General features: G+C 38.1%; 1 protein-coding gene across 1 annotated transcript in view; it reads left to right on the top strand.

Moving 5' to 3' along the window:
- LOC115433213 (glutamate receptor 4-like) overlaps positions 1-26,231 on the top strand; it is a 343,230-nt gene that overhangs the window by 200,950 nt on the left and 116,049 nt on the right. The window contains exons 11-12 of the mRNA XM_030154500.1: positions 655-894; positions 23,812-23,996. Of these exons, the coding sequence (XP_030010360.1) occupies positions 655-894; positions 23,812-23,996 (425 nt within the window). The remainder of the gene's footprint in view (positions 1-654; positions 895-23,811; positions 23,997-26,231) is intronic.

Here is a 26,231-nt window from a genome sequence, read left to right as displayed (position 1 = left end):
GTGTGTGGATCGACTATTTCTTTTTAAATGAAACAGTTTCAAGGTTCCATACAGCAGAAAAAGTTGAAGCTTGGTACCAGTCATGTGTATGTCAAATATAAATTCCAATCAATATTTGGGAGATAATGAAAAAGTGTGGTAATGGGATTTTCAATGAATGGAATGTCCCCGAGTCCATTCCACAGTGGATGTGGACAATTTTGTGCCAGATACAAGATATTGTTATAAACTACGGGTGGATCAAATTTGGAGGCTATCAGTTGTTTGAATTTTTTTATGAATTCTGGAAAATTGGTCAATGATGAGACGGGAAATTGTACTTTTTGTGACCTTACTGTGACCTTGAACTTTGGCCTACTTGGTCCAAAATTTAATGGGTTGGTCCCAGGGCCTAGCCTATCTGTGGGTACCGTTTGGTAAAGATGGTTGGAATAGTTTTCCCGTAAAGTGCTAACAAACAAACAACAACACACAAAGCAAGTATCACAATACCTCCTGGTGGAGGTAATAATAAGGCTATTCTATTCTATTCTATTCTATTCTGTTCTATTCTATTCTATTCTATTCTATTCTGTGTTTTTTTGTTCTGTTCTGTTCTTTCCTGTTCTGTTCTATTCTATATCCTCACCTGCTCTTTGTGCTTCTTCTCTCCAGTTTGCTCCCAGTACTCCCGCGGTGTCTTCGCCATCTTCGGCCTCTATGACAAGCGCTCCGTGCACACGCTGACGTCCTTCTGCAGCGCCCTGCACATCTCCCTCATCACGCCCAGCTTCCCCACCGAGGGCGAGAGCCAGTTCACCCTGCAGCTCCGGCCGTCCATCCGGGGGGCGCTGCTGTCGCTGCTGGACCACTACGACTGGAACAAGTTCGTTTTCTTGTACGACACAGATCGGGGTGAGTGAATCTACTTGAGTCTTTCCTCATTTTGACAGGAATCTTTTGTGAGCTCTTGTAGTGAACTGTTGGGTCACAAACACAGGACAACGTGTGACTGCATTTTTAGTTGATGTAGGTGGGGGCAGATGAGTGACGTCCTTAACCCAGCAGACTTCTGTGGACGTGGAACAGCCAAGGTTTCATATTAAGGCTCAGGCTTACATCAGCAGTCTGGATGAAAGCTTCACCAAAGTGGACACACTGGACACTTTTATTTTATATGTCAGATTCCCCAAAGCAGTACAACTTTTTGTTTTGACCAGAAACTACACACATCTTCCACCTCCCAGGAAAAGTTCCTTATTATTCATGTGATGCATTTTCAGTCCTGGGTGTTCTGACCTTTATTATGGCACGTCGGAGATATAATGATTTGTTTTCTTGCCCTTAAAATGCACCAAAGTGTTGCTAAACCTGTATTTTCATGAAACCAAAAGCCTACTCTTTACATTGCATCACATTTACTGTAAAGGACACAGCTAGTGTTGTTCATGAATTATTAATACATCACAGCAGCAGATGAAGAGAATATTTGTAATACAGTTGTTTTTAAAGTATCTACTGTAAAGTTGCATTTTTGCTCATCAAAGCTAATAGTTGATGTGACAGTCAAATGCACAGAGGTATTTTGTGTTGCTGAGTAACACTGTGAAGTAGTGCGCAATCACGGGAGTTGTTATTATCACCAATGCCAATGAAAATCTATGTGGAGGGACACAGGTAGAAACCCTGAATGTGTTAAGGCGCTATATTCACAATATATTGTTTCATTCCAATTAAATATATATTAAAACAATGTAAAAAAAAATAAATAAATAAATAAGCAGATTGGACACAACTGAAAGGTGACCAAATGAAATGAATCATTACATTAAAATAAAAAATTTTCTGCAGTTAAACACAAGTTCAAAAAACAGGTAACAGTATTTAATGACACCTGGTTACAGTGCACATTGGAATCATAGACTGTTTTGTCCATTTTAGGTTGAGCATATTCACTCTGGTCCACACACAAGATGCAGCCAACTATAAAACTGAAAAATAGGACCAATGGCATAGTTAAGACATTAATTGACATTCATGTGACCTTTCAAGGTCACCTAAGGTCAAAGGTCATGGCACCAAATGAATACTCATATGTGACTCCTGATCTATTGCCAGTAGTAATTATATCAATATCTTCAACAGGTTTCAAGTTACAGCATTTTGAATATTTTTCCCATTATAAACCAAAGGGGATTTTTTAAAATAATAATTTTAAAAAAAATCATAGAAAATTCAAAAAGAATATTTCTCAATTCTTTGAACAAACTCGGTAGACCTTGCCCCAAGGAACCTCTGCTGTGAATTTCAATTGATTCTGGCTCATGGTTTTGGAGAAGAAGTTTCTAGAAATGTGAACCTTGGGTTTGACCTTTCAAGGTCACTCAAGGTCAAAGGTCATAGCACCAAATGAAAGCCCATATGTGACTTTCTATCTATTGCCAATAGTACTTAAATCAATATCTTCAACTGTTTTCAAGTCATAACACTTTGGTGTCCCATTATAAACCAAAGGGGATTTAAAAAATTAAAAGATTCATAAACATTCAAATCAATATTCTCAATTCTTTGAACAAACTTAGTAGACCTTACCCCAAAGGTGTTCAACAAATATCAAGTCATTCTGACTGACAGTTTCGGAGAAGAAGGTTCTTGAAAAATTGTTTACTGACGGATGACGGATGACGGACAGACGACAGCTGATACCAATAATCCATCGGACCCTTTGGGCCATTGGACTAAAAAAGGAAGAAGGAATTTTTACATGATGTGGATTTGTCCATAACACTGGTCTGATCCGTTTCCCAAAGACGATGAACCAGACGTCCATCTACTGCAGCTCACACACGGATCTATACACATGGATGGGATGCTTCCGGTGCAGATTCATTTACACAAAAGCAACATGGACATGAGCAAAATGGGTGTGATGTCATCATTTTTCCAGAGTAGAAAATGTTTTTATAATCTATGTTTTTCAACGCTAAAACTCTTACATGTAGACAAGAGGCCAAATCATGTAGAAAAATAGTAGTTTTGCAAAAATACCTGCATCAGTGTGGCTGTGGCATAAAAAAGCACAGTATAAACAGTCAAAATTAAAAACTTTTTATAATAATCCTCCTTTTTATCACTGTAAATGTTCCATTTGTACAAACAGATGCCCCTAAACCTTTAAAAGGAGAATATTTCATACTGTACATTGTAAATTCAACAGTTGAAAACTCTTCTCTGCTAGCTGCAATAGCTAATAGTCTGTAGAGTATTTATGTATAACAAAGATTTAACTTGTCACTGTAAATCAAATTAAATTGCTATATTTATGAACCCACCACTGAGTTCAAGTCATTGCTCAGAGCGATAAATTAACAGTGAATTCAGGCTTTCATTATCAGTAAGGCACAATGTTCACTTCAGTTTGTCTTCAATTCTAAATAAGCCCATTTAACCTTAAAGGCTTGTGTGTGAGGGTGCAGCCCCCCCCCCCCCCCCCCCCCCAGGAGTGAATGGATTTGCTTTTAATGTATTGGAAGCTTTTGTCCACTTGTCGACTCCCCCACTGAGGACAGACCAGTCACATGAGGAGAGCTGAATCAGTTACTCTATTAATCGACTGGGATTGATTACAAAAATGATTTGAATACAGTTTTCCTGAATCAAAGCTTCATTGCTTTAATTTCTCTGCTGTTAAACATCGGTTCCACTGTTGTGTTTCACACGGACACTTTTTGTGACATGATGAGATTTCCATGAATATACTCTGACTTACTGGATTTATTTAGACCAACATTTATGCAGAAGAATAGAGCTGGAGCAATCAGTTAATCAATTAACCAACTCAAAAACCATTCACTCTAGTTTTCCTGAATCAACGCTTGGTTTCCTTCATTTCTCTGCTGTTAAACATTGGTTCCACTGTTGTGTTTCACACGGACACTTATTGTGACGCAACATGATGCCAGGATCAACACAAACAACAGAAGAGACGAGGACAAAAAGGCAGAAAATGTATATGTTGACTATTTTCCATTGGATCCATCACTTACTCCACAGGTGTCAAACATGTGGCCCAGGGACCAAATCCAGCCCGCCAAAGGGTCCAGTCCGGCCCTTGGGATGAAGTTGAAATGCAAACATTACACTAAGATATTAATGATCCTTTTAGTTCAGGTTCCACATTCAGACCAATTCAATCTCAAGTGGGCAGGATTCAGTAAAATACTATCATAATAATATAAATAATGACAACTCACAATTTTCTCTTTGTAAACATCAATATTTTCATGTATTTACTCTAAAACAAAGTATAATTTTGCAAAAAATGTGAATAACCTGAACAAATATGAACAACCTGAAATGTCTTAGGACAGTGTTTTTCAACCTTGGGGTCGGGACCACGTGTGGGGTCACCTGGAATTCAAATGGGGTTGCCTGAAATTTCTTGTAAGTGATTAAAAAAATAGTAATAACTTACTAATAAAAAAATATATGGTAACTTGACAGAGACAATTCCACTACATAAAAGACAACCTGAGTGTGAAACTGCAGCACTGTGGTTCTGTTTATCTGTCAAATGTTCATTGTGGTCGGTTTCAGATGCTGCAGCTCTTTCATAATTCATAGTTTCAGTTCTTGTTTGTTCAGTATTAATTGTCCTCCTTGTAAATCACAGCTGGACTGACTGGACAGATCCTGACCAAGGAAAATCCCATTCTCCCTTTATGCAGTAATCTACACCTGGATTTACTGCCTCCGTCCACAATAATATACATTATATAGACTAAATGTGTCTAAAATTAATGTTTATTTGTAACTTAGTATAGGAAACTATTACATGATCAAAAACAAATTAATTTTAGCAAAAAAAAAAAAAAAAAGTCTCTGTTTTGAATGTCTGGGAGTCACCAGAAATGTGTGATGTTAAAATGGGGTCACAAACCAAAAAAGGTTGGAAACCACTGGCTTAGGAGAAGTAAGTACAATTTTAACATTATTCTGTCTGTTACAAAATGTTTTGTGTTTGTAGATCCACTGTGATCTGTTAGTTATAATGTACATGTGTAAATGATAAACTGAGGCAGAAAATTGTTAAAATGACATTTATTTTTTCAGTTTGTTCATGTTATTCACATCTTTTGAAAGGATAGTTTGGAGATGTAAACCTTTTCATAATGTAAATTTACTTGTTTCACTCTAAAACATATAGAAAAGTTTGGAGTTGACATTATTTCTATATTATTCTGTTATTTTACTGGTTCGGCCCACTGCAGATCAAATTTAGCTGAATGTGGAACTGAACTAACATGAGTTTGACAGCCCTGACTTCCATTTACAAAAATTTCAATCGTCTTCTTCTCCGAAACTACAGTTCTGATTGACTTCAAACTTGGGATACAGCTTCTTTATGATGATGTCAACAAAACTTAGTGAGATTATTTGGATCCGGATCTGATTCTGGATTTGGTGCCACTTGGAAAATTTCCCCATTATAAAGATAGGAAGTGGATGGATGCAATAACTCAGTAAATATAAATGATATCAACTTGAAATTTCTTTAGTCCAGCCCTGATTGTAATGGGACTAGTACAAAGGCTGAACCCAAATGCAAGACCAGAACACAGATGACCAATTGAGAGTGTTTATAAACACAATCACAGTAGTAAAAACACAGCACAAAATAGTTAACACGTCTGTGAAGACGTGTGATTCAGGACTCTTGTCCGGGCTGTGAGCGGGGAATATGGATGGTCAGCACGGCCGAGACGGAGGATTCCCGTCAACACCCGACTAGGGCAAAACAGAGGATAGTCAAAAACAAGCCAGGTCATACACAGGAGGGCAATTCAGGAGGCAACGGGACATGAGGGAAAGGCTACTCACGGTCGAAGTCCAGGCGAGGGTCGAAACACAAGGTAACACGTTGGAGGCTGAGGTAATCAGGGAATAGGCAGAATCAGAAGTCGATGTACAAACCAGGTCAGAACCAGACGAGCAGGCAGACAAGGGACAGGCAGAATCGGTGGTCGGAAGGCAAAAAGGGTCAAAACGGGCAGACAGACTGACAGGTATCCAAAAACCGCTGGTAAGTGAGCACACAAAGGTAGAACACAAACTGGCAAAGAAACAGGGGAAAACACAGGGTTTAAATACACAAGAGGGAGGGAAGACAATGGACACAGGTGGAGATACATCAGGGAGGAGTCAGGTAATCAGGAGCAGGTGAAACAATCAAGGAGGGAAGTAAAGACACCAGACATGACACAAGAGGGAAACTTAACAAAATAAAACAGGAAATGACAGACAAAACAGAAAAGACAGACAAATCCAGACACAGTCTGGGAGCAGACATGACACTGATGGGGGATGACCAAAACATAATGTCCACATGCTGATCAGGATCTTCTTCTGGATCCGGGAACTGACGCAAAATTTAACATGGACTCTTATGGGGAAAAGTTTCAATTGTCTTCTTCTCCAAAACTACGGTTCTGATTGACTTCAGATTTGGTATACAGCTTCTGTATGATGATGTCAACACAAGGGATTGAAATTATTTCAATCCGGATCTGATTCTGGATTTGGTGCGACTTTGAAAATTTTCCCATTATAACAGATAGGAAGTGGATTGATCCAATAAATCAGTGTCAATGATATCAAGTTGGAATTTGAATTTTTTACAGATCTGATTGGAATATGACCAAAACATGGGCTATTTCTGTAATAGAATAAATACACAGAACTGGGTGAGAATAAATGGCATCTGGATACATTTCCCAAAGCTTTGAATTTGGCCGGTAAGCTACAGGACCATTGGTCCGATTTTTTCTATATCCTTTTACTTTGATACTTTTTGTGGTTGTTGTTTCAGCTGGTTCTGGAATAAAGGACATGTTCTTTGTCATTTTCAGATGTTACTATTTTCACCTGTTCAAATCGATTGAATTGAAGAAAATAATCAATAGATTAATCGATTACAAAAATCAATAGCTACAGCTCTAATGAGGATTACTGCCACCCTTCATCCTCTCTTATGCTTTTCTTTTTATTTCTTCCTTTGCCTTTTTTCATTTTTTCGATCCCTTTCCAGCCATCTTCCCTACGACATCCAAACCCCAGTTGATATTTTTGCACTTCATCCTTCTTCCTTCACGTCACATTTCCATTACCAGACAGAATGGATATGGACGACTGCCTGGATCTCATCTCGGCATCTCGCTTTTCTACATTTTCCAGAAGGTGGTCATGGTTTTTTGGTTGTGGGAGCGCTGCTGAGGGGACAGATTGGCTGCAGAGTGAGGACGGTGTCTTTAGAACAACTCATTCCCTGCCTCCTTGTCTCTTATCTCAGGTTCGATATGCTCCACTGGGTAAAAAGCCTTCTCTCTTTGCGACTAAACCTACTTGTATCTGAGTGTGGTTCAAATGCACGACAGAGGTGTGCAGCTGGAACACTGTGTTCAGGACGCGCAATGTGACTTTTTTAAGGTTGTTTCGATGCGGCGTCATGACTGACTTCAGATCAGCAGTGGTTTGTGTCAGGAATATTAAGAACGTTCTAAAGGGGTGATTAAAGACTGTTCCTTATGCACTTTCTCAGCAACAAGTCCAATTAAAAAAAAATCAGGCAAGAATCCAATTTTTTTTTTTTGTTTGTTTTTTGTACCATTGTGCTTTTCATTTCATTCATTTCATTTATTTCGAACAAATGAGTAAACATTTTACAACACAAATGACCTACATACAACAGGATCTGATAATGCAAATACATTCAACAGATTACTTGCAAGTTCAAATTCATTCATTTTTGCTTGAAAAGGAGTGGGAAGAAGAAAACCCATTTAACCCATAAAGACTCAAACACCCACTGGCAACCAAAATAATTTACTGATATAACAATTTAAATAACTATTGATCCACTAATCCTATCAATACATGTAAATAATGGGTGAAAAATACAGTTATTCATCTTTTCATGGTCATCAGATATGACCCATTTGGACATTCAGAGGCTCTGTAGTTACCGTGGAAACACCGTCATCTTCTACAACATTGATTGACCAGTAAAACCCGTGGAGTTGGATCAATGACAGTGGATGGACACACTTGGTTTACGTTCAGTTAATAATAGATTTGACTAAAAAAGTCCCTTTTTCCTCCAGTTTCTCTGTTTTTAATGACCCTCAACTTTAATTTGAGCTTTTATGGACATCAATCATGATCAGTAAATAAAATGTAGAGAAAAAAAACCCTGATTTTCACTTATGGAAGAAAAATACTGGCCGTATTATTGAATAAATGTGATAAATCACTTAAGAAAAGGTAAAAATAATGAAAAAAAGGGAACTGCCACAAAAGTAGCACTGGGCCTGTATGGGTTAATCCCATCCCCATTTCTCATCAATAACCTAACATAATGACATTTCAAATACTTACTCCTGTATTTAAACTTCAAACCAGGACAATGAACAAATAGACCTGTACCAGATTAGAATAAACTAGTTCAACAGTATTTACATTATATAGCCAAAATATGTGTGAAAACATAGGAACAATATACGTTCATGGTGGTATTACCATGGGTAACAACCGTTAACTTACATTATAATAATAATTGCATACCAACAATGGTAAGAAAACTACAATAGCACTAATGGTAAAGAACAGCACATCCCAGTAATGAGAAGAACAACAGCAGAAGGTAAAGGACAACACATACCAACTTAGTGAGGAACAACAAACACACATCAACACTGTAGACAGAATATTGATGTAACATCAGTATTAAGACCTTTACCTTTTAACTGGGACCAGACCGTATGTTCATACCAGATTAAACCTGTGGATATTTATATGTGTTGGATGTCCAGACTGTTCCAAAGTTTCACTCCACATACAGACAAAAACATTTACGAAGAGTTCGACATTAAGGCAATGTGAAATCACCTTATCTTCTCAAATTGAGTTCTCTCCCGAATTGTGAAAAATGTTAACGAATGTATGTGCTTTAAACATATGTAATTATGTCTATTTTTATTTATTGACCTATTTGTTCAGTTCTTTTGTTTATTTTTTAGACACATCATAAATGTTCTTTCAAGACCAACTTAGGTTTGTTTGGATTGGTTTGAAAATGCCATGTACCTTTGAGCAAATATGGGAATTTTTTCATACAAAATTCACAAGTTTGTCAGACCCAATTTTTTGAGTGATTTAGATCATATTTGACTTTATTGTAAATTATTTTTTACTTTAAGTTAAGACATGAGATAATACTTGGTCATGTTTGTCTTCCAAACAGCAGACTGCTGTCTCTGTATCAGCCAACCTGAACTCAGTCAGTTTACAGTAACTGTGTAATAACACTAATTGTTTCTATTTTTGACCACTGTTGTGTTTCTGACATAAACAATTCTATTTCTTCAATATTTTATTTCTTTATTGTAATACACAGCTATTTTTATAGTGGATTCCATCCATCAGCAGTTTAACATGTAATGGTGTTATTGTTTTGGTCATAAACACATAAATAAAGCTCTTTCCACAAATACAATATATCACTGATTTAAGAAATCATATCATTTCAGTGTAAACTGTAACTGTCCACTGTGGTGAATGTCATGAATCAGGGATTATATTCTTTTTAGAGAATTTGTTTATAACCACATGTCTTGATTTGTTAAACAGGATAAACAGGATTCCTTATCAGGATAAGATAAGACTTTATTTATCCCACAGTAGGGATTCAAATGTCACAGCAACATTTACAGTAAAGTCAGCCTAACAAATATTAGAAAATGTAATGGAACAGTAAAGTTTTGGAGTCATTACTGCAAATAATGCTGCTTTACTCTAAGACTGAATAACTGCCCTCTGTAGTAATGTCATGCATGAAAGAGTTAAAGCTCCATTTTGGCATTTTGATGAAACTCATCGGCTAAATATGGCAGGAGGAAGGGTTGGAACTCACCAGGCTAATGCTAATACTAATTTACAGAAAACACAAACTGCACTATTTACTAACCTGTCGTCTTAAACACTACCAAGTAATTTCTCCTACTTAATAAATGTTAACACAAACATTGACATTTCCATTGACATTTTCAACTCTGCAGAATGTATAAACCATAAATAACAGGCTAGCTGACTGACCATAAAATGAAATGCCACATTAATATTTACATTAACTAATGTACCTAATGCTAATGCTTATGCTAATGGAGCAGTAATCTTAAAGCCACAAACCTAACAAATATACCGAAGCTTCAAAATGACCCTCTAGCTGTCCTAGCCTGCATTTATTGAGACAGAGAGGATCATACATGGCGAAGAAAATGAGACTGAAGATGAGCCAGAGGTGAAAGGGGAAAGTCACCAAGCTAATGCTAGCACTAAATCACTGAAAGTCTAGAGTCATCACATTCTGTCACTGTGTCATGAAACTCAAACGTCTGTTTTCTATGTCTCTGGTACCAGTTTCAACACACAGGGTATGAGACAGAAACTAGTGTGAGTCCATTGCATTGTAGAAGTTGTAAACAAAAAAACAAAAAACAACACCTTAGTATGAGCCAGTTATGCTGCTAATAGAGACCAGAGTTCATGTCCTGTTTTTGCCTTTCTCTCTTGTCTTTCTTATACAAGCCGTCCCTGACTGTTTTTTTTTTTCCTAAACCTAACTAAATTGTTTTCATGCCTAAAACTAACCCAATGTTACCCATGGTATTGTGAAGGCATCATTTAGACTAACCCAGGGACTAAGAGTAAGAGTATACATCCACATGTGATGGCCTGACCAAGTATAGAATGTGTAGACAGGGTAAAACAGTAAACTGCATTAAACAGTTACGTAACGCCTTTTAGGGCACTGAAATACTCTGAAATTTGTCCTCTTGCCATAAAACATCCAAGCAGCACTTGCTAAAAAGTAAACACATGCAATAAAACAAGTGTTATAAGGTCATAAACTGACAAAAATCACTCATATTCACTATTTACAGCTTCAAAATGTCTATAAAATCTGTCTGAATCACTGTATAGTTTTATAAAAACCAACATACTTCAGGACCTCACTGAGGCACAGGATTGGCCCCATATTTAATTTAAGCAGAAATTACCAAAAGTAGTCACTTGCCCGATAAAGGGTTAAAGACCCACAACTATGTCAGAACTTCCAAATGTTTTTTGTTTTGTTTTGTTTTTTGTCTTTCCCTAATGATTTATAGCCATTTATTATAGTACTGTTGTCTGTATTTACATTTTTCAGTATAAATCATTTGTTTTCCTATTTTTAATTTACTACAGATGTAGATGGTCATAAAAGCTCAGAGTCAATTTAAAGGTTATAAGATCAAATCAGAAAAAAAACAGGAAAAAGTGAGTTGTTCAGCAAAATATGATGAACATCAAAAGAAACTTATCACCACTTCTTTGTTGTATGTAATAAATGTCTTTTTTTTTAATACTCTCCTGATCTCAATCCCATTGAACATCTGTGGGATATTCTTGGTAGATCCATGTATGCTAGGCATCCAGCACCTGGCAACTGCCAGATGCTCATACAGGCCCTTCAGGAAGAGTGGGACAACATCCCCCAAGATAGGATCAGGAGGTTAGTCCAGAGTATGTGCAGAAGGTGCGCAGCCTGTGTTAGGGCTCAGGGAGGACACACCCAGTATTGAGGACATTGATCTGGACCATTTGGTGGGGCCTCCCTAATCTGAATGACAAATGGCATGGCATAACAAATGACCACTAGGGTTAGGGTTAGGGTTAGGGTTATGTCATTTGTTATTCCATGCCGTTTGTCATTCGGATCAGGGAGGCCCCATTGGTCAATCTTTGACCTGCTGTGGATTAATGTTGCTTGTTGCTAAATGTGAACTTTGTTGAACTACCCTTTGTCATATTTTACATTATCCTCTGGATACTCATCCACTGTTTTGTTGTTGTTGTATTTTGTTTGTAAATTAAATGTTTTTTTAAGAACAAGAAAGAATTTGTTTTCATATTTAATAAATGGTTGAAATGGCATCACATAGAATGTGATAAGTTTCTTTTGATGTTCAGTATATCATTACAGAAATTACCAAAATTTGTTATTTCCCGATAAATGTTAACAGGTTTAAGGTCAGTGTAACTTTTTAACCACAGCTATAGAATGTGTGTGTAATTCAAAAAGGGTCACTAGAACTCTTATAGGAGTGTCCAAACAAAGTGAGACTGGAGTAAAAAAAAAAGTTATTTTTTTATGAATGAGTTGAATGGAATCAGTTAGAAACAGGATTTTTTTCGCCATCATCTTGTCTGCCATTGCTATTGTATTACACCTAAAGATACTTCCACACATAATCCACGTACTGATAAAAGGTCATGTCAAGTCAGTGTTATTTAGACCCATGTCACAAATCACAGACTTGTCTCAAGGGGCTTTACAATCTGGACAATAGATGACAGTGTCAGAGGGTGAAGGACACACGGAGCCTCAATAAAAAGGCCCTCAATGCCTTTTTGTAAGTCACAGCGCTGTCCATGGTGCTGAAAGCAGACAGCCACTTATTTCAGCTGACTGATGGCTGATGTTTGGGCTCTGCCTCTGTGCTGCAGTTATTGTCACTCTAACAGCAGGAAACAAGAGCTGTCAGAGATATGACAGAGCAGCAAAGAAAAAAAAAAATAACTGGATCACCACAGATTCCCTGAGCAGATACGGCTGAATGAAATGTCAGTCTGATGACCACCGAAAATCAGAGGGGGCAAAAGGACGGATGTGTAAAAGCAGACTGTGGTAAAAGTGATAACAGTCTTAAGTCGGCCTTTCAAGGACATTTATATTGCCTGTTTGTGTCTAAAGTGAACTGATCCTCACATGATATAATGTCAGTGTAATGAAATGACATGTTACAACTGTTAAAGCATTCTCACTTCAAGTCCAGTCAAAAACAACAAGACTGAAAATGACAAGCATTGACTTCAGTTTTCAATTTCAGCAGCAGAAACAGTCTCCCTCTACTGTTTTAGTTTCTTACATCTTAAACATGATTTTGGTCTTCTAAATCTTTCATGTCATATTCATCTTGTTGTTTTTATGCTTTTTTTTCATCTTAATGTATCTTTTACACGCTCTCACTTTTATATCATATATTTTTGCCTCATTATATTGTTAATGTCATTTTTGTCTTGTCTTTACTGAGTTTATGTACCCATTTTTTGGGTGTTTTATGTCTTTGATCTACTTTTTGCCTTCTTGAATCTTTTACATGCTTTTCATGTTGTCGCAACTTTTTTTTCCTTATACTTCATTTTCATCTTGTTCTATTTGTCATGCAAATGTAACAAGATGAAAAATAAGAAAGAAAATGGTTGTTGGTATTGAAAATCTGCATCAAAATAAGTTGAAGTATCAGATGCTAACAGAAACCAAATGGTTGAACTTAAGAGTATAAAATCTATAACATCTCAAGCATTTCCCATGCAATCTTTCCATTTTCCTTCCAGTAACCCTTAAACACCCACAACTGTTTTGTTTGTAACGTCCAGATGATTTTTTTTGTCTTTCCCAAGAGATTTATCACCATTTATTAAAATTATCCTATGCATTTTTGCATTTTTCAGTGAAAATAGGATATTTTGGTATATCTAATTTAGTGATCATGTAGGTTTGGCGTTTTTTTACTGTTTTTTTCAGTTATAGTTTGGGTCTTTCTGGGTTAATGGGCTGTTCTGTGCACAGGCATCTTTCACATTCCTAAAAATGCCAATGAGTAAAACGCTGCAGAAGGGCTGAAAATGCACCGCCTATATGGAAAAGAATCACTGTGTGGTTCTGATTATGATACATACCTTTCATATTTGCGTACAGAGCGTTCTCGTCTTTCATCGGAGTGTACTCAGACAGTTGTCCTGAAGAGGCCGACTTTTCTGCCTCAACACTTGAAATGTGTCTACGTGCTCTTTATTTGTACGTGGGTGCGAGTGTGTGCACATGTCAGCAGCGGTTGACTTTATGTTCACTTAAGCGCTCTCTGTTATTACATGTGTGTGCTTTTCAGGAGGCTTTTGGGTGCAGGCTGCAGCAGACGTTCATCCAGTATCGACTATAATGTGGAATCAGCCCATGGCTGAGCGCAGTCAATGAGCGCCAGTCTGATTCCTGCTTCAAAGTACCGGGGATACAAGGGCTGCACGCTGTAGGACTTTGTCAATGTGTTCCAGTCCCATCTGCTGTTCCCGGAGCTCCTATAAACCCATAGACGTTCACAGCCAATAATAACACTAAAAGTGAAGGGAACCTAACTGGAAAAGAGACATTCTACAGAAAGGAAGGAAGGAAAGGAAGGAAAGGAAAGGAAAGGAAGGAAAGGAAAGGAAAGGAAAGGAAAGGAAAGGAAAGGAAAGGAGGACCCACCATAGGAGAGGGGAAAGGGAGAGAGAATTAAAGGTAGAGGAATGAAAAAATCTGGGAGGATGAAGCAAAAAGGAGACGGCAAGAGAAAACAGAGAAGAGGCTGTGGGAGATGAATACAAAGAGGAAGGAGACAAAGGAGTAAGGGGAAAGGATGTGGGAGTAAAGAGCAGAGCAGTGAGGAAACAAAGAAAGGAAGGTAAGAGAGAGGGAAGAATAATAAAGGGGTCTAGAAAAGAAGATAAAAACCAGAGGACAGGACAAGAAACAAGGAGACAAGACAGGAAACAAGAGAGAGGAGGTAAGAAGATGAGAATGAATAAGAAGGAAGGGATGGAAAGTAGAGAAGAAGAAAAAGAAAAGAAGAATAAGGCACCCAAGGAACTATGAAACAGAGAGGAAAGGACAGAGAATGAAAAGTTAGGAGATAAGGTGAGAGGAGAAAACAAGAATAAAGTATAAGAGATGAGAGAAAAGAATACAACAAGAGAGGAGAGGAACCAGACAAACGAAAGAAGAGGAAGGGAAGAACATGTAAGAAGAAGAGAGGAAACACAGATGAGTGAAGAAATGAGACTGGGCCGGTGGACTGATGAAATGCATCTTATTGACACACTGTGGACGCTGACGTTTGGACTGAATAACTGGCTCCGCCCACTGATCCTGACCCTATAGGCCAGTGCAGTCAGGACCACCCTGGTCCAATCAGCACGGCTGTGGGTTGGCGTGGCGCCGCCCACCGGCCTGTAGCCGCTGTGTGTTTTGATGCTGATGCTGATTGTGGTTGCTGCTGCTCCACATACAGCCGCGGGGCTACACATTTATCAGCTGGTAATCAGCTGGCCTCTCGCCCGCCGCCTGTCTGTGTGCTGTACGCAGCGCAGCGCACGATCAGACATGACAGCGCATCACATCATCGTATGAGCAGCAGAACGCCGCCGCTCATGTATGTGCAGTTTAGAGGAGTTTAATGTAGACGTACGTAGAACTGATGAATCTGTCCACACACACTGGCTCCATTACAGGGATAAGACAGATGTCCTTTAACCCTTTAGAGGGCACTCAGTGAAATACTCTGAAATTCAAAAATTCAACCTTATTATAGTTTTTGTTATTGATATTGTTATTGTTATGGGACATCGTCATCCACCTCCTCGTCGGTTGCTGTGACAACAGTCTCCCTCCTCTTGCCATAAAACACAGGTGTCAAACATGCGGCCCGGGGGCCAAATCCGGCCCACCAGAGGGTCCAGTCTGGCCCTTGGGATGAATTTGTGAAATGCAAAAATTGCACTAAAATATTAACAATCCTTTTAGTTCAGGTTCCACATTCAGAACAATTCAATCTCAAGTGGGTCAAATCAGTAAATACTCTCAAAATAACATAGAAATAATGTCAACTTCAAATGTTTCTCTTTGTAAATGTAAATATTTTCATGTATTTACACTAAAACAAAGTATAATGTTGCAAAAAAATGTGAATAACCTGAAATGTCTTAAGAGAAGGATGACACGGTGGTTCAGTGGTTAGCACTGGTGCCTCACAGACAGAAGGTCCTGGGTTCGATTCCAACACCAGTCGATGGGGGTGGGACCTTTCTGTGTGGAGTTTGTGTGTTCTCCTCGTGTCTGTGTGGGTTCTCTCCGGGTACTCTGGCTCCTCCCACCATCCAAAGACATGCACTGATAGGTTAATTAGTTAATCTAAATTGTCCATAGGTGTGAATGTGACAGTGATTGTTTGTCTCTATATGTTCAGCCCTGAGATGAACTGGTGAAATGTCCAGGGTGTACCCCGCCTTCGCCTGTAAGTAGCTGGATAGGCTCCCAGCGACCCCCGTTCGGAACCTTTATGTGAGGAGGCAGGACTTTGTTGCCCGCACCGGAACCGGGCCTGGATGACGGCCTGGTGTCTGCTCTACCACTAGATGCACAAGTGTCGCTACGGAACATATCAAATACGTGACATTCCTGTAAATGAATCACATGCTGTGGACAAATGTTTGAGCAGATTGGAGGGATTTCACCCTTTAGAAGAAATGGAAGCTTTGACAGTGTTCCACTGAACCTGGTGTCTTCTTTTTGGACCGTTTCTGCCTCAGCGCCATGTTGGCTACGTTCTGACCAGAACAATGCAGCGTGCATGTGACATCATCACGCATGCGCAATGAAGGTGGAATCAATAAGCAGAATCGTTAAGCAGGCAGGCAGATGATTCCAAGGAATTGAGCTACTGGGAACTGGTTCTCAAAAAGAACCGGTTCTTGATTCCCATCTCTATTGATAGGATTAGTGGATCAACAGGTATCCAACAGTTAGATCAGTAGATGGTTTTGGTCGGTGGTGGATGTTTGGGCCTTAATGGGTTAATGTAGACTGAATTGTAAACTATCAAAGGGAGTCTGTGCTCCTAAGGCACATTTTGACCAATGGGATCCACTCAAGTTGCTTTGACTTTACTTGACTGGGCTTAGTTTAGTGATATGAGACCCGTCAACTCATCTCTACACAGTCTCATGTCAGTTTGCAGCATTTTTACAGTACATGACGTTTTTATTGTCAAACTCCCACTTTTTCTATAGAAGTTCACAATTTCCAACTGCAGAAAAAGCAGGTGAAATGGAGGCCTGGCCACCGAGCTGCGACAGCAGCTCATTTGTAGCTGAAGCACTTCAGTCAATACAGTCATAGTAGTAAAGTAGCTGCCGTTCCCTCAGGGAGTCGTTCAGCCTGGTCTGAGGCTTCCTACCCGGCACACTCTGTCTTTTTATGACTGTTTTGTCAGGGAGCATGTACAAAAAGCTTCATCTGAAATAATAAGAGACACATGGCATCACACTGGGCCTCAGCCACCATCAGCCTGCAGTCCCTGGGAGGAGCTGAACAAACGCTGCAAAGGAAATGTTCAAGCAAGAAGTACAAGCCGGGTTCGGACCACAGTCACTGCGCATTCTGCCTTCATGTCAGTGTTTTTTCAGTGGTCGTCAATTCATTGATCCAAAGACTTGCACTGCACTGAAATATCTATATCAGTGGTTCCAACCTTTTTTGGCTCATGACCCCATTTTAATGTCACAAATTTCTGGCGACCCCAGACATTCAAAACTAAGACTTTTTTTTTTGGCTAAAATTAATTTATTTTTGATCATGTAATAGTTTGCTATACTATGTTGCAAATAAAAATTAATTTTAGACACATTTAGTCTATATAATATATATTATTATGGATGGAGGCAGAAAATCCAGGTGTAGATTACTGCACAAAGGGAGAATTTTATTTTCCTTGGTCAGGATATGTACAGTCAGTCCAGCTGTGATTTACAAGGAGGACATTAATACTGAACAAACAAGAACTGAAACTATGAATTATGAAAGAGCTGCAGCATCTGAAACTGACCACAATGAACATTTGACAGATCAACAGTCGTGCTGCAGTTTCAGCTTCTCAGTTTTTCATGTGTTTTATGTATTGTGATTGTCTCTGTCAACTCACCATATTTCTTATTTATTTATTTTTATTTATTTATTTTTTTATCAATTGCTAGAAATTTCAGGCAACCCCATTTGAATTCCAGGCGACCCCAAGTGGGGTCCCGAACCCCAGGGTTGAAAAACACTGATCCAGTTAATGGATGGAATGGCAGTTAATTTGTTCCAGATATTCATAATTATATTAAGGTGCTTGTAATAAATATAAAAGTTTTTAAAAGAGCTACAAATGCGAGGTTAACTTATGTCGTACATTCATAATCATTTGTTAACAATAACAGTTCAGTGAAGGTTTAAGATTAATACACAACCCAATACACATCTACAGGCAGTTAACTGCACACTTTACTATAACTAGTTGAAAGGGCGTTTGCAATGCTGTAATTAGCGCTTAGTCTTATCAATATAGAACAATGTTATTAGACCATTCTAAGGATTTGTTCAGGCTTTATTACTTATTACATAACTGTTCCATTACAAAGCCCCTGATGCAAAGTGTTATCCAGGGTCCAAACGGGAGCATTTCAGTTCATGTTGGTGGTCACATGAATCCAAAATCTCTACACTTTAAGTATGTTTCTTTAATTAATCTATTTTTATTTAATTTCTTTCTAATGCCATGTTGTGACCTGTTTGAGCTGAAGTTACTCAGTTCAGTGTCACAACAAAAGTGAGTCCTTTTTCCAAAATGTAATAAAACAGGCATAACTAACGTTGTTCATGTCTCTATCATTGTCATTGTTTGTCAGTGACTTAGTGAACATGTTATTACAATATCTGCCCTATTCTATGTTCAGTACTTATGATTTGAATGTGCTTTTTTAAATATTCTTACACCAAATTTTTCAGTGCAGCAGATTACTAGTGTTGCACACCAAAGTTATTATCATTAATGAAAACTAACGAAATGACAAAAACTAGATTGTAAAAACATTTTCGTTAACTGAAATAAATAAAAACCTATAATTAATAGAAAAAAAACTAACTGAAACTGTATTGTGTGTTTACAAAGCTAACTAAAATGTATAAAATTATGGATAAAATTCCCTTCGTTTTCATCTTCGTCAATGTTGGATTGATATAAAATTGATTTATTCCCCTCAAGCAAATTTTGCTAGCAGCACCATGTGATATTTAACAGTCCGTCACTTGTGGTTTAGAGTCGTCTTCTGGTCCCCACTCTACCTGGAAACATGGAGACTAAAGTTGGGAGAAAGCAGCAGAGTCCTGTCTGGGATTTATTAGAATACGACGGAGAAGAAGAGAAAAGATATAAAAAAAAACTAAAACTAAACTAAAACTAAGCATTTAGAAAATAACAAAAACTAATAAAAATAAAAACTAGCAAACCTGCTCTAAAACTAATTAAAAACTAACTGAATTAGAGAAGAAAAAAGTCAAAACTAAATAAAACTAAACTGTAATGAAAAATCCAAAACTATTAGAACCTTGTTGCAGACTGGTAGCTGCATTAGCAGACAAAAATTTGGGCACCTTTTGAAAAGTAAAATACTTTGGTGATTTTGTTTTATTTGAAAAGTTCTACATACAATACAGTTTTGTGGGGTCTGGAAAAATGACGATACTAACAGAAACATTACAGCATAATTACTAAAAAACAAACAAACAAATAAATAAATAAATACCATTTTGTGGCATGTGTAAACATTTTAGCATTCTGTACACTTAGTACACACGTTATTTCCTGCATTTTTAGAATTGAAAAATTAACAATAGGCAAGGCAGGGCAGGTTTATTTATATAGCAGATTTCATGTACAAGACAATTCAAGGAGCTTTATATAAAACATTAAAAGCAGGGGTCTCAAACATGCGTCCCACCAAAGGTTTCAGTCCGGCCCATGGGATGAATTTGCAAAGTGCAAAAATTCCACAGTCAAGGCTGTGGAACTCATTTTAGTTCAGGTTCCACATGCAGACCAATCTGATCTACAGTTAAATAATAACAGCAGAATGACCGACAGAAAAGAATGACTCCATATTATTACACTATGCCTATAAATATGACAAATTTTTGTCATTGTTTTAGTGCAAAAAATAACATTAAATTATGAAAATATTTACATTTACAAACTATCCTGTAACAATAAAATGTGAATAATCTGAACAAATATGAACAACCTGAAATGTCTAAAGAAAATTAAGCACAATTTAAACTCTTTCTGCCTGTTCCTCAGTGTTGAGTTTCATTGTAGATCTGATCCATAATGCACATGTAGAAATGATAAGTTGAGGCAGAATATTGTTAAAATTGCACTTATTTTTTTTTAAGAAATGTCAGTTTTTTCAGGTTATTCACATCTTTTTTGTTTGGATAGTTTATAAAAGTAAGTATTTTTTTTTAATTTAATGGGGGTTTTTTTGTTTAGTTTTTTTGTTTGCACTAAAACAAGACAAAAATTCTGAGTTGTCATTATTTATAGGTTATTATGTTAACCCTTTCATGCATAGTGGTCACTACAGTGGACAGTTATTCTACTGCTCTTCTCTTGTATATTCATTGGTTTTGCTGTTTTAGATCCATATCAGCCAACACAGTGGACACTTATGCACCATGTAACTTTGCTGTTCTTGATAACCTGATCTGCAGTAACACGTTTCAGTGTAAATCAACTGTTATTAGACTGTAATTATCTTTTTTTTTAACAAAATGGGTATTTTTGCATATTATCCCCATGAAGTGAGTAATAACTAGTATTAGAGTATGTTTAAATATGAGAAAACATCAGATTAGCAGCATTAAAGTGTTTTTTTTTTCATAGTTTTCACAGTGTACCAGTAAATACACGTTTCTTGGCTTCAAAAATTAAACGCATCATATCCATTTGAGTGGACATTTTTGCAGCTCCATGAAAAATAGGTTCATAAATAGCTGTCAATCGCATTGTTTTTTGTTTTTTTTTCCATGCCTAAGAGGAATTAAAACGGGGGGAAAAATCATGAATAAGGTTCTCATAATTCATACATGAAAGGGTAAATATTTTACTGGTCTGGCCCACTGGAGATCAAATTGGGCTGAATGTGGACCCTGAAAGAAAATGAGTTTTGAGAGCCCTGATTAAAAACATTACAGCAGAAGCAATAAAAAGTATAGGCATGAGAAAAACAAAGAAAACAAAACAAAATCAGTTAAGTAGATAAAACAGATAAAAACTTTAAGCTTAAAAGCTATAGCTATATATGAACAATAGCTGCTTCTCGTTTAGGTCAAGTGTCTGAAACAGCTGTTGAGTTGAAACTGGAATGTCACTCAGTCTTTTCCTGTCCTCAGGAGGAACTGGGGACATTTCTCTACATGAAGAGAAGCCTGACATAAAACATGGCAGAGTGTGAGCTGCTAGCGGCGGTCCCTCTTGGCAGCGACATCCCTCTAATGGGGAGCAAGAGGCTGGGGGGTGGGGGGGCAGGGGGAGGTGGAGACTGAGCCGGGTTGCCAGAGCACAGGTTAATCCACTAATTGGGAGCAAAGGGAGATGGGTTGCCAGATTGTGATGGCCACCAGGAGGGGCCGTTTAAGGGGGACATCTGTTCCTGCTGGAGAACAGCCGCCCTCACAGCTTCCTCGTTTCCTCTGACGCTCATCTTCTTTATACAAAATTCTGACAGTAAAAGGACCCCCCCACCCTGGACCCCCATCCCACCTTCCAGAGTCAAGTACTGTATGGGATGAGTCCTGCTGTCATGTTTGGAGCAGAAGCAGAGGTCTGGTTTGGATGAAAGGGTTCAAGGAGTTGGTTTGGGCTCAGTCTTTCTTTCAGATGGATAAGTGCTTGTGTTGCCAGGAATGTTGTGTTTAGTAAAGCCAGGCTGCTACTGCGTCTGAAACTAGCAATTATCAACAATATGTTCTGTGACTTAACATGCTTCACTGAGCTATACTTCAGCCAGGACTCGCTTCAGTTTCATCAGTAACATTTGGCCAACGTCGAAGACATGAACACAGCTTATTCTTTAACCCTTTCATGTGCAGTGGTCACTCCAGTGGACAGTTCTTCTCCAGCTGTTCTCTTGTATATTCATGGGTTTTTGTTGTTTAGTTCCATATCAGCCAACACAGTGGACGCTCATACACCATCCCATGCACTGACATTCGGACCATTACTGTACCTTTGCTGTTCTTGATAAAACTGATCTGCACTAACATGTTTGAGTGTAAATCACTTATTTGTTAGACACAAAGGTTTTTTTTTGCATGTGATCTCCATAAAGTGAGTAATAACTAGTATTAGAATATGTTAAAATGGGAGAAAACATCAGATTTGCAGCATTAAAAATGTTTTTTATTTCATTGTTTCCATATCACTTTCTTACGGAACAGGATTAGGGCCACTGGACTTTAATCTCAGAAATTTGGACTTTTTTTTCCTCAGAATTCTGACTTTAAACTCAGAATTCTGACTTTTTTTCATAATAATAATTAAAAAAAAATACATACAATATATTGGACCTTATTTTAATTTATTGTATGTTTTTCCAGTAGCCCTAATCCTCTTCTGTACTTCCTGATATTGGGTTTTAAACCATGTTTCTTTACTTCAAAAATTAAATGCATGGACATTTTTGTAACTCCATGAAAAAAAAAAATGATCGGATTGTTTTTGTTTTTTTTGTTTTTTGTTTTTTCATCTCTAAGGAGGAATAAAAACACTCAAGAAAAAAAAAATCTTGACTAAGGTTCTCATAACACATGCATGAAAGGGTTAAGGTCTCTTGGAACGAAGTATAAACAGTCACTGGTTCGATATTATCTAGCTTGTTCACAATCAATCAAAGAGAGAGCAGAGAGGAGACAGACATGAGGAGGAGGAGAGAGGAGGACAGACAGGAGGAGGAGCAGAGAGGAGGACAGACAGGAGGAGGAGGAGAGAGGAAGACAGACAAGAGGGGACAGACATGAGGAGGAGGAGGAGAGAGGAAGACAGACAAGAGGAGGAGGGGAGAGAGGAGGACAGACAGGAGGAGGAGAGAGGAGGACAGACAGGAGGAGGAGGAGAGAGGAAGACAGACAGGAGGAGGAGGGGAGAGAGAGGACAGACAGGAGGAGGAGCAGAGAGGAGGACAGACAGAAGCAGGAGGAGAGAGGAGGACAGACAGGAGGAGGAGCATAGAGGAGGACAGACAGAAGCAGGAGGAGAGAGGAGGACAGATGAGGAGGAGAGAGGAGGACAGACAGGAGGAGAGGAGGAGGGGACAGACAGGAGAAGGAGGAGAGAGGAGGACAGACAGGAGGAGGAGGGAACTCCAGAAAAATGTGATTTTCGTGCAGGTGTTATAAAGAAACGGACCAGACATTTCCAACAAAACTCCCTCCATGACAGTGAGTTTGTAGTACAGTTTTGAGATTTCCATCCCTCTGACTGTAACCCATTTGGTATTTCCTCTTGCAGGTCCCTCTGCCATTGATTTTTTGCGTGAAAATATATCTCCTTGTATTTTTGTGTTGTTTATCTCATTGAACCTCTCTAGGCATCCACCAGTATTTGCATTAGATGAGAGGGAGTCTCTGTCACAGAACATTGTATTTCCTTTACAAAGTAATCACAGAGCTGGAGATACCTGAAAAATTATGTTTACTAAGTCCAATTGGAGAGAAAGATTTTGAAAGCTGTCCGTCTGTCCTTTGTGTTGTTGCACCTTTAATTGTAGCAGACATCCCATCAGCTCGGTACTGGATTGACCTCAATAAAGTTGCCTGATGTTTGTTGTATTATGAAAGAAAGCCAAGATTAAGTGAATATTTTGCATGCTGGTCACTTATGTTCACCAACTCATTACACATGTTTCAAACAAAGATAATGAGCATTGTGAGCTCACCACAATCTGCAGCGCGTAAATGGAGCTTGTTACAAATTAGCATATAAAGGATTAAATGATTTTGTTGCTAAATGAAGCTGTTCTCATTCTGTGCATGTGACTCCTCAGGATATGCCATCCTTCAGGCCATCATGGAGAAGGCGGGACAAAACAACTGGCAGGTCAGCGCCATCTGTGTAGAGAACTTCAATGACGCCAATTACCGGCGACTGCTGGAGGATCTGGACCGACGACAAGAGAAGAAGTTTGTCATTGACCTGGAGGCGGAGAGGCTGCAGAACATGCTGGAACAGGTGATGGCGCCGTGACATCAGCATTGGCATTTTTTGAATTCAACGCCTAACACTGATTCATCCATCCAGAATGTTGGAATACAGCACAGGTGTCAAACATGCAGCCCGGGGGCCAAATCTGGCCCGCCAAAGGGTCCAGTCTGGCCCACGGGATGGAATTTGTGAAATGCAAAAATTACACTGAAGGTATTAACAACACTGGTCTACAAGGAAAATGCTTCCAGAATAAAAGTAATGAAATTTTATCTCATGAGAGTCACTGATAAAGAAAAATCATGTAAAAAATGCTGGTTGGCTGAACTTTCCAAGATTACAGCCTTGGTCAAAATGTGAAATTCAAGAATTAACAGAGAATGGGTTTGACTCAAAAGGAATATTTGTCTCAGAGCTACAAGATCTACTTCAAAACACTGTCTGCACATTAGAATACATTCACTTTACAGGTTCTATTTAGTGGAAGATTTATAAAACTATTATATAAATGTACATAAACCAATATATATGTGGAATAACACCTAATCATATACCTTGAAACATCAGCAAACCGGCACTTTTGTCATTTATTTTCCAATTAATCTTATTAAAATACGTAACATTTAGCACATGTAATCTCTGAAGCAAATCTTTTTTTTTTTTTTTTAATGTAGACCAGTGCAATCAGTGGTGTCCAAATCAATTTTAATTCAGGTTCCACATACAGACACATACAGTCCAATTAGATTTCAAGTGGGTCAGAACCAGTAAGATATTATCATAATAACCTATAAATAATGACAACCCCAAATTGTTTCTTTGTTTTTTTTAGGTGTAAAACGTAAATTACATGAAATGTTTACATTACCAAACTATACTTTTACAAAAAATGGGAATAACCTGAACAAATATGAACAAACGGAAATGTGTCAAGAAAAGTAATGCAATTTGACCAATATTCTGCCTGTTACTAAATGTTTTGTGTGATTGTAACACACATGTGTAAATGATAAACTGATAAACTGAGGCAGAATATTGTTAAAATTGCATTTGTTTTTCTTAGGACAATTCAAGTTGTTGATGTTATTCAGATTTTTACAGGAACTTTGTAGATATAAACCTGATCATAATATAATTTTACTTTTTCCCTGTTATTATTTTACTGGTCCGGCTAACTGGAGATCAAATTTGGCTGAAAGTGGCCCCTGAACTAAAATGAGTTTGACCCCCATGGAATACAGTGTACTGGACGTAGATTCATAGATTGGTGTTACAAGGCTGGTTCAACTTCTGAAGCTGCAAATATGGTTTGAACAGACTTTATTTATTATGATCCAGAGAGCCAACAGTCTGCTACCCACAGATATACAACAAAAGCCCAAACAAGTGTGTCTCAGTATGAACACAGGAGCATTCAGATGGATTTCAATGAGTTCAACCAAAAGAGAACCACATTTATTTTGAAACAAGATCTAGATTTGTAATAAATCAGTGAGCTGCGCTTTACCATACATACATATGCACTTTATTATGCATTTTATTCTGCTCGGCTGCTAAGGAAGGTCTTTTAAAAGGTGAATGTGTTTTAAGTGTCTTACTTCTGTATGTGTTTTTTTATGTCTGTTTTTTATATATTTAACTTTTCTTTTCTTTTTTTTTTACTGGGACCTGAGTACACATTTCGTTCTTCCTGTGCTACAATGAATGACTGACAATAAATTAGGGATGCACCGATACCACTTTTTTCCAGACCGAGTACAAGTACTTACATTTGAGTACTTGCCAATACCGAGTGCTGATATGAGTACTTAATAATCCCATTCCAGTTCTTAGTTCCTTTTGTAAATGTGCTTTATTGTCGTTGTCATTAGTCTCACTTGAACAAAGTGCTGCTACTGACATTTAATGTTGGAATGAGCATTTCTCAGTCAATCCACCAGGGGGCGCTGCTCTGAATTACCCATACTGGAAAAATAACACAAAGAAAACTAAAGTTTTTTGAGAAGAAGAAAGTCAGTAATAATAAACATGGAGTCGACAGAGGTAACACTAACGTGATACTAATGTTGATACTGATGAGGGTAGTTGTCCTAAATGTGTCAGTAGTTTTTCTCTGACTCTCACAGTGGCTCTTTGAACAGATCCTCTACCTCCACGGTTCTGCTGGTATTCTCCGTCTGGGTACGCATCCTCCAGCACCTGGAAAACTGGATGAATGTACGCAGAGGACGAACAGAATACTCCATCTGTGTCTTTAATGTA

This window comes from Sphaeramia orbicularis, chromosome 14, assembly GCF_902148855.1.
Source record: "Sphaeramia orbicularis chromosome 14, fSphaOr1.1, whole genome shotgun sequence".
NCBI classification, from domain to species: domain Eukaryota; kingdom Metazoa; phylum Chordata; class Actinopteri; order Kurtiformes; family Apogonidae; genus Sphaeramia; species Sphaeramia orbicularis.
This window is presented reverse-complemented; position numbering and strand designations above follow the sequence as displayed.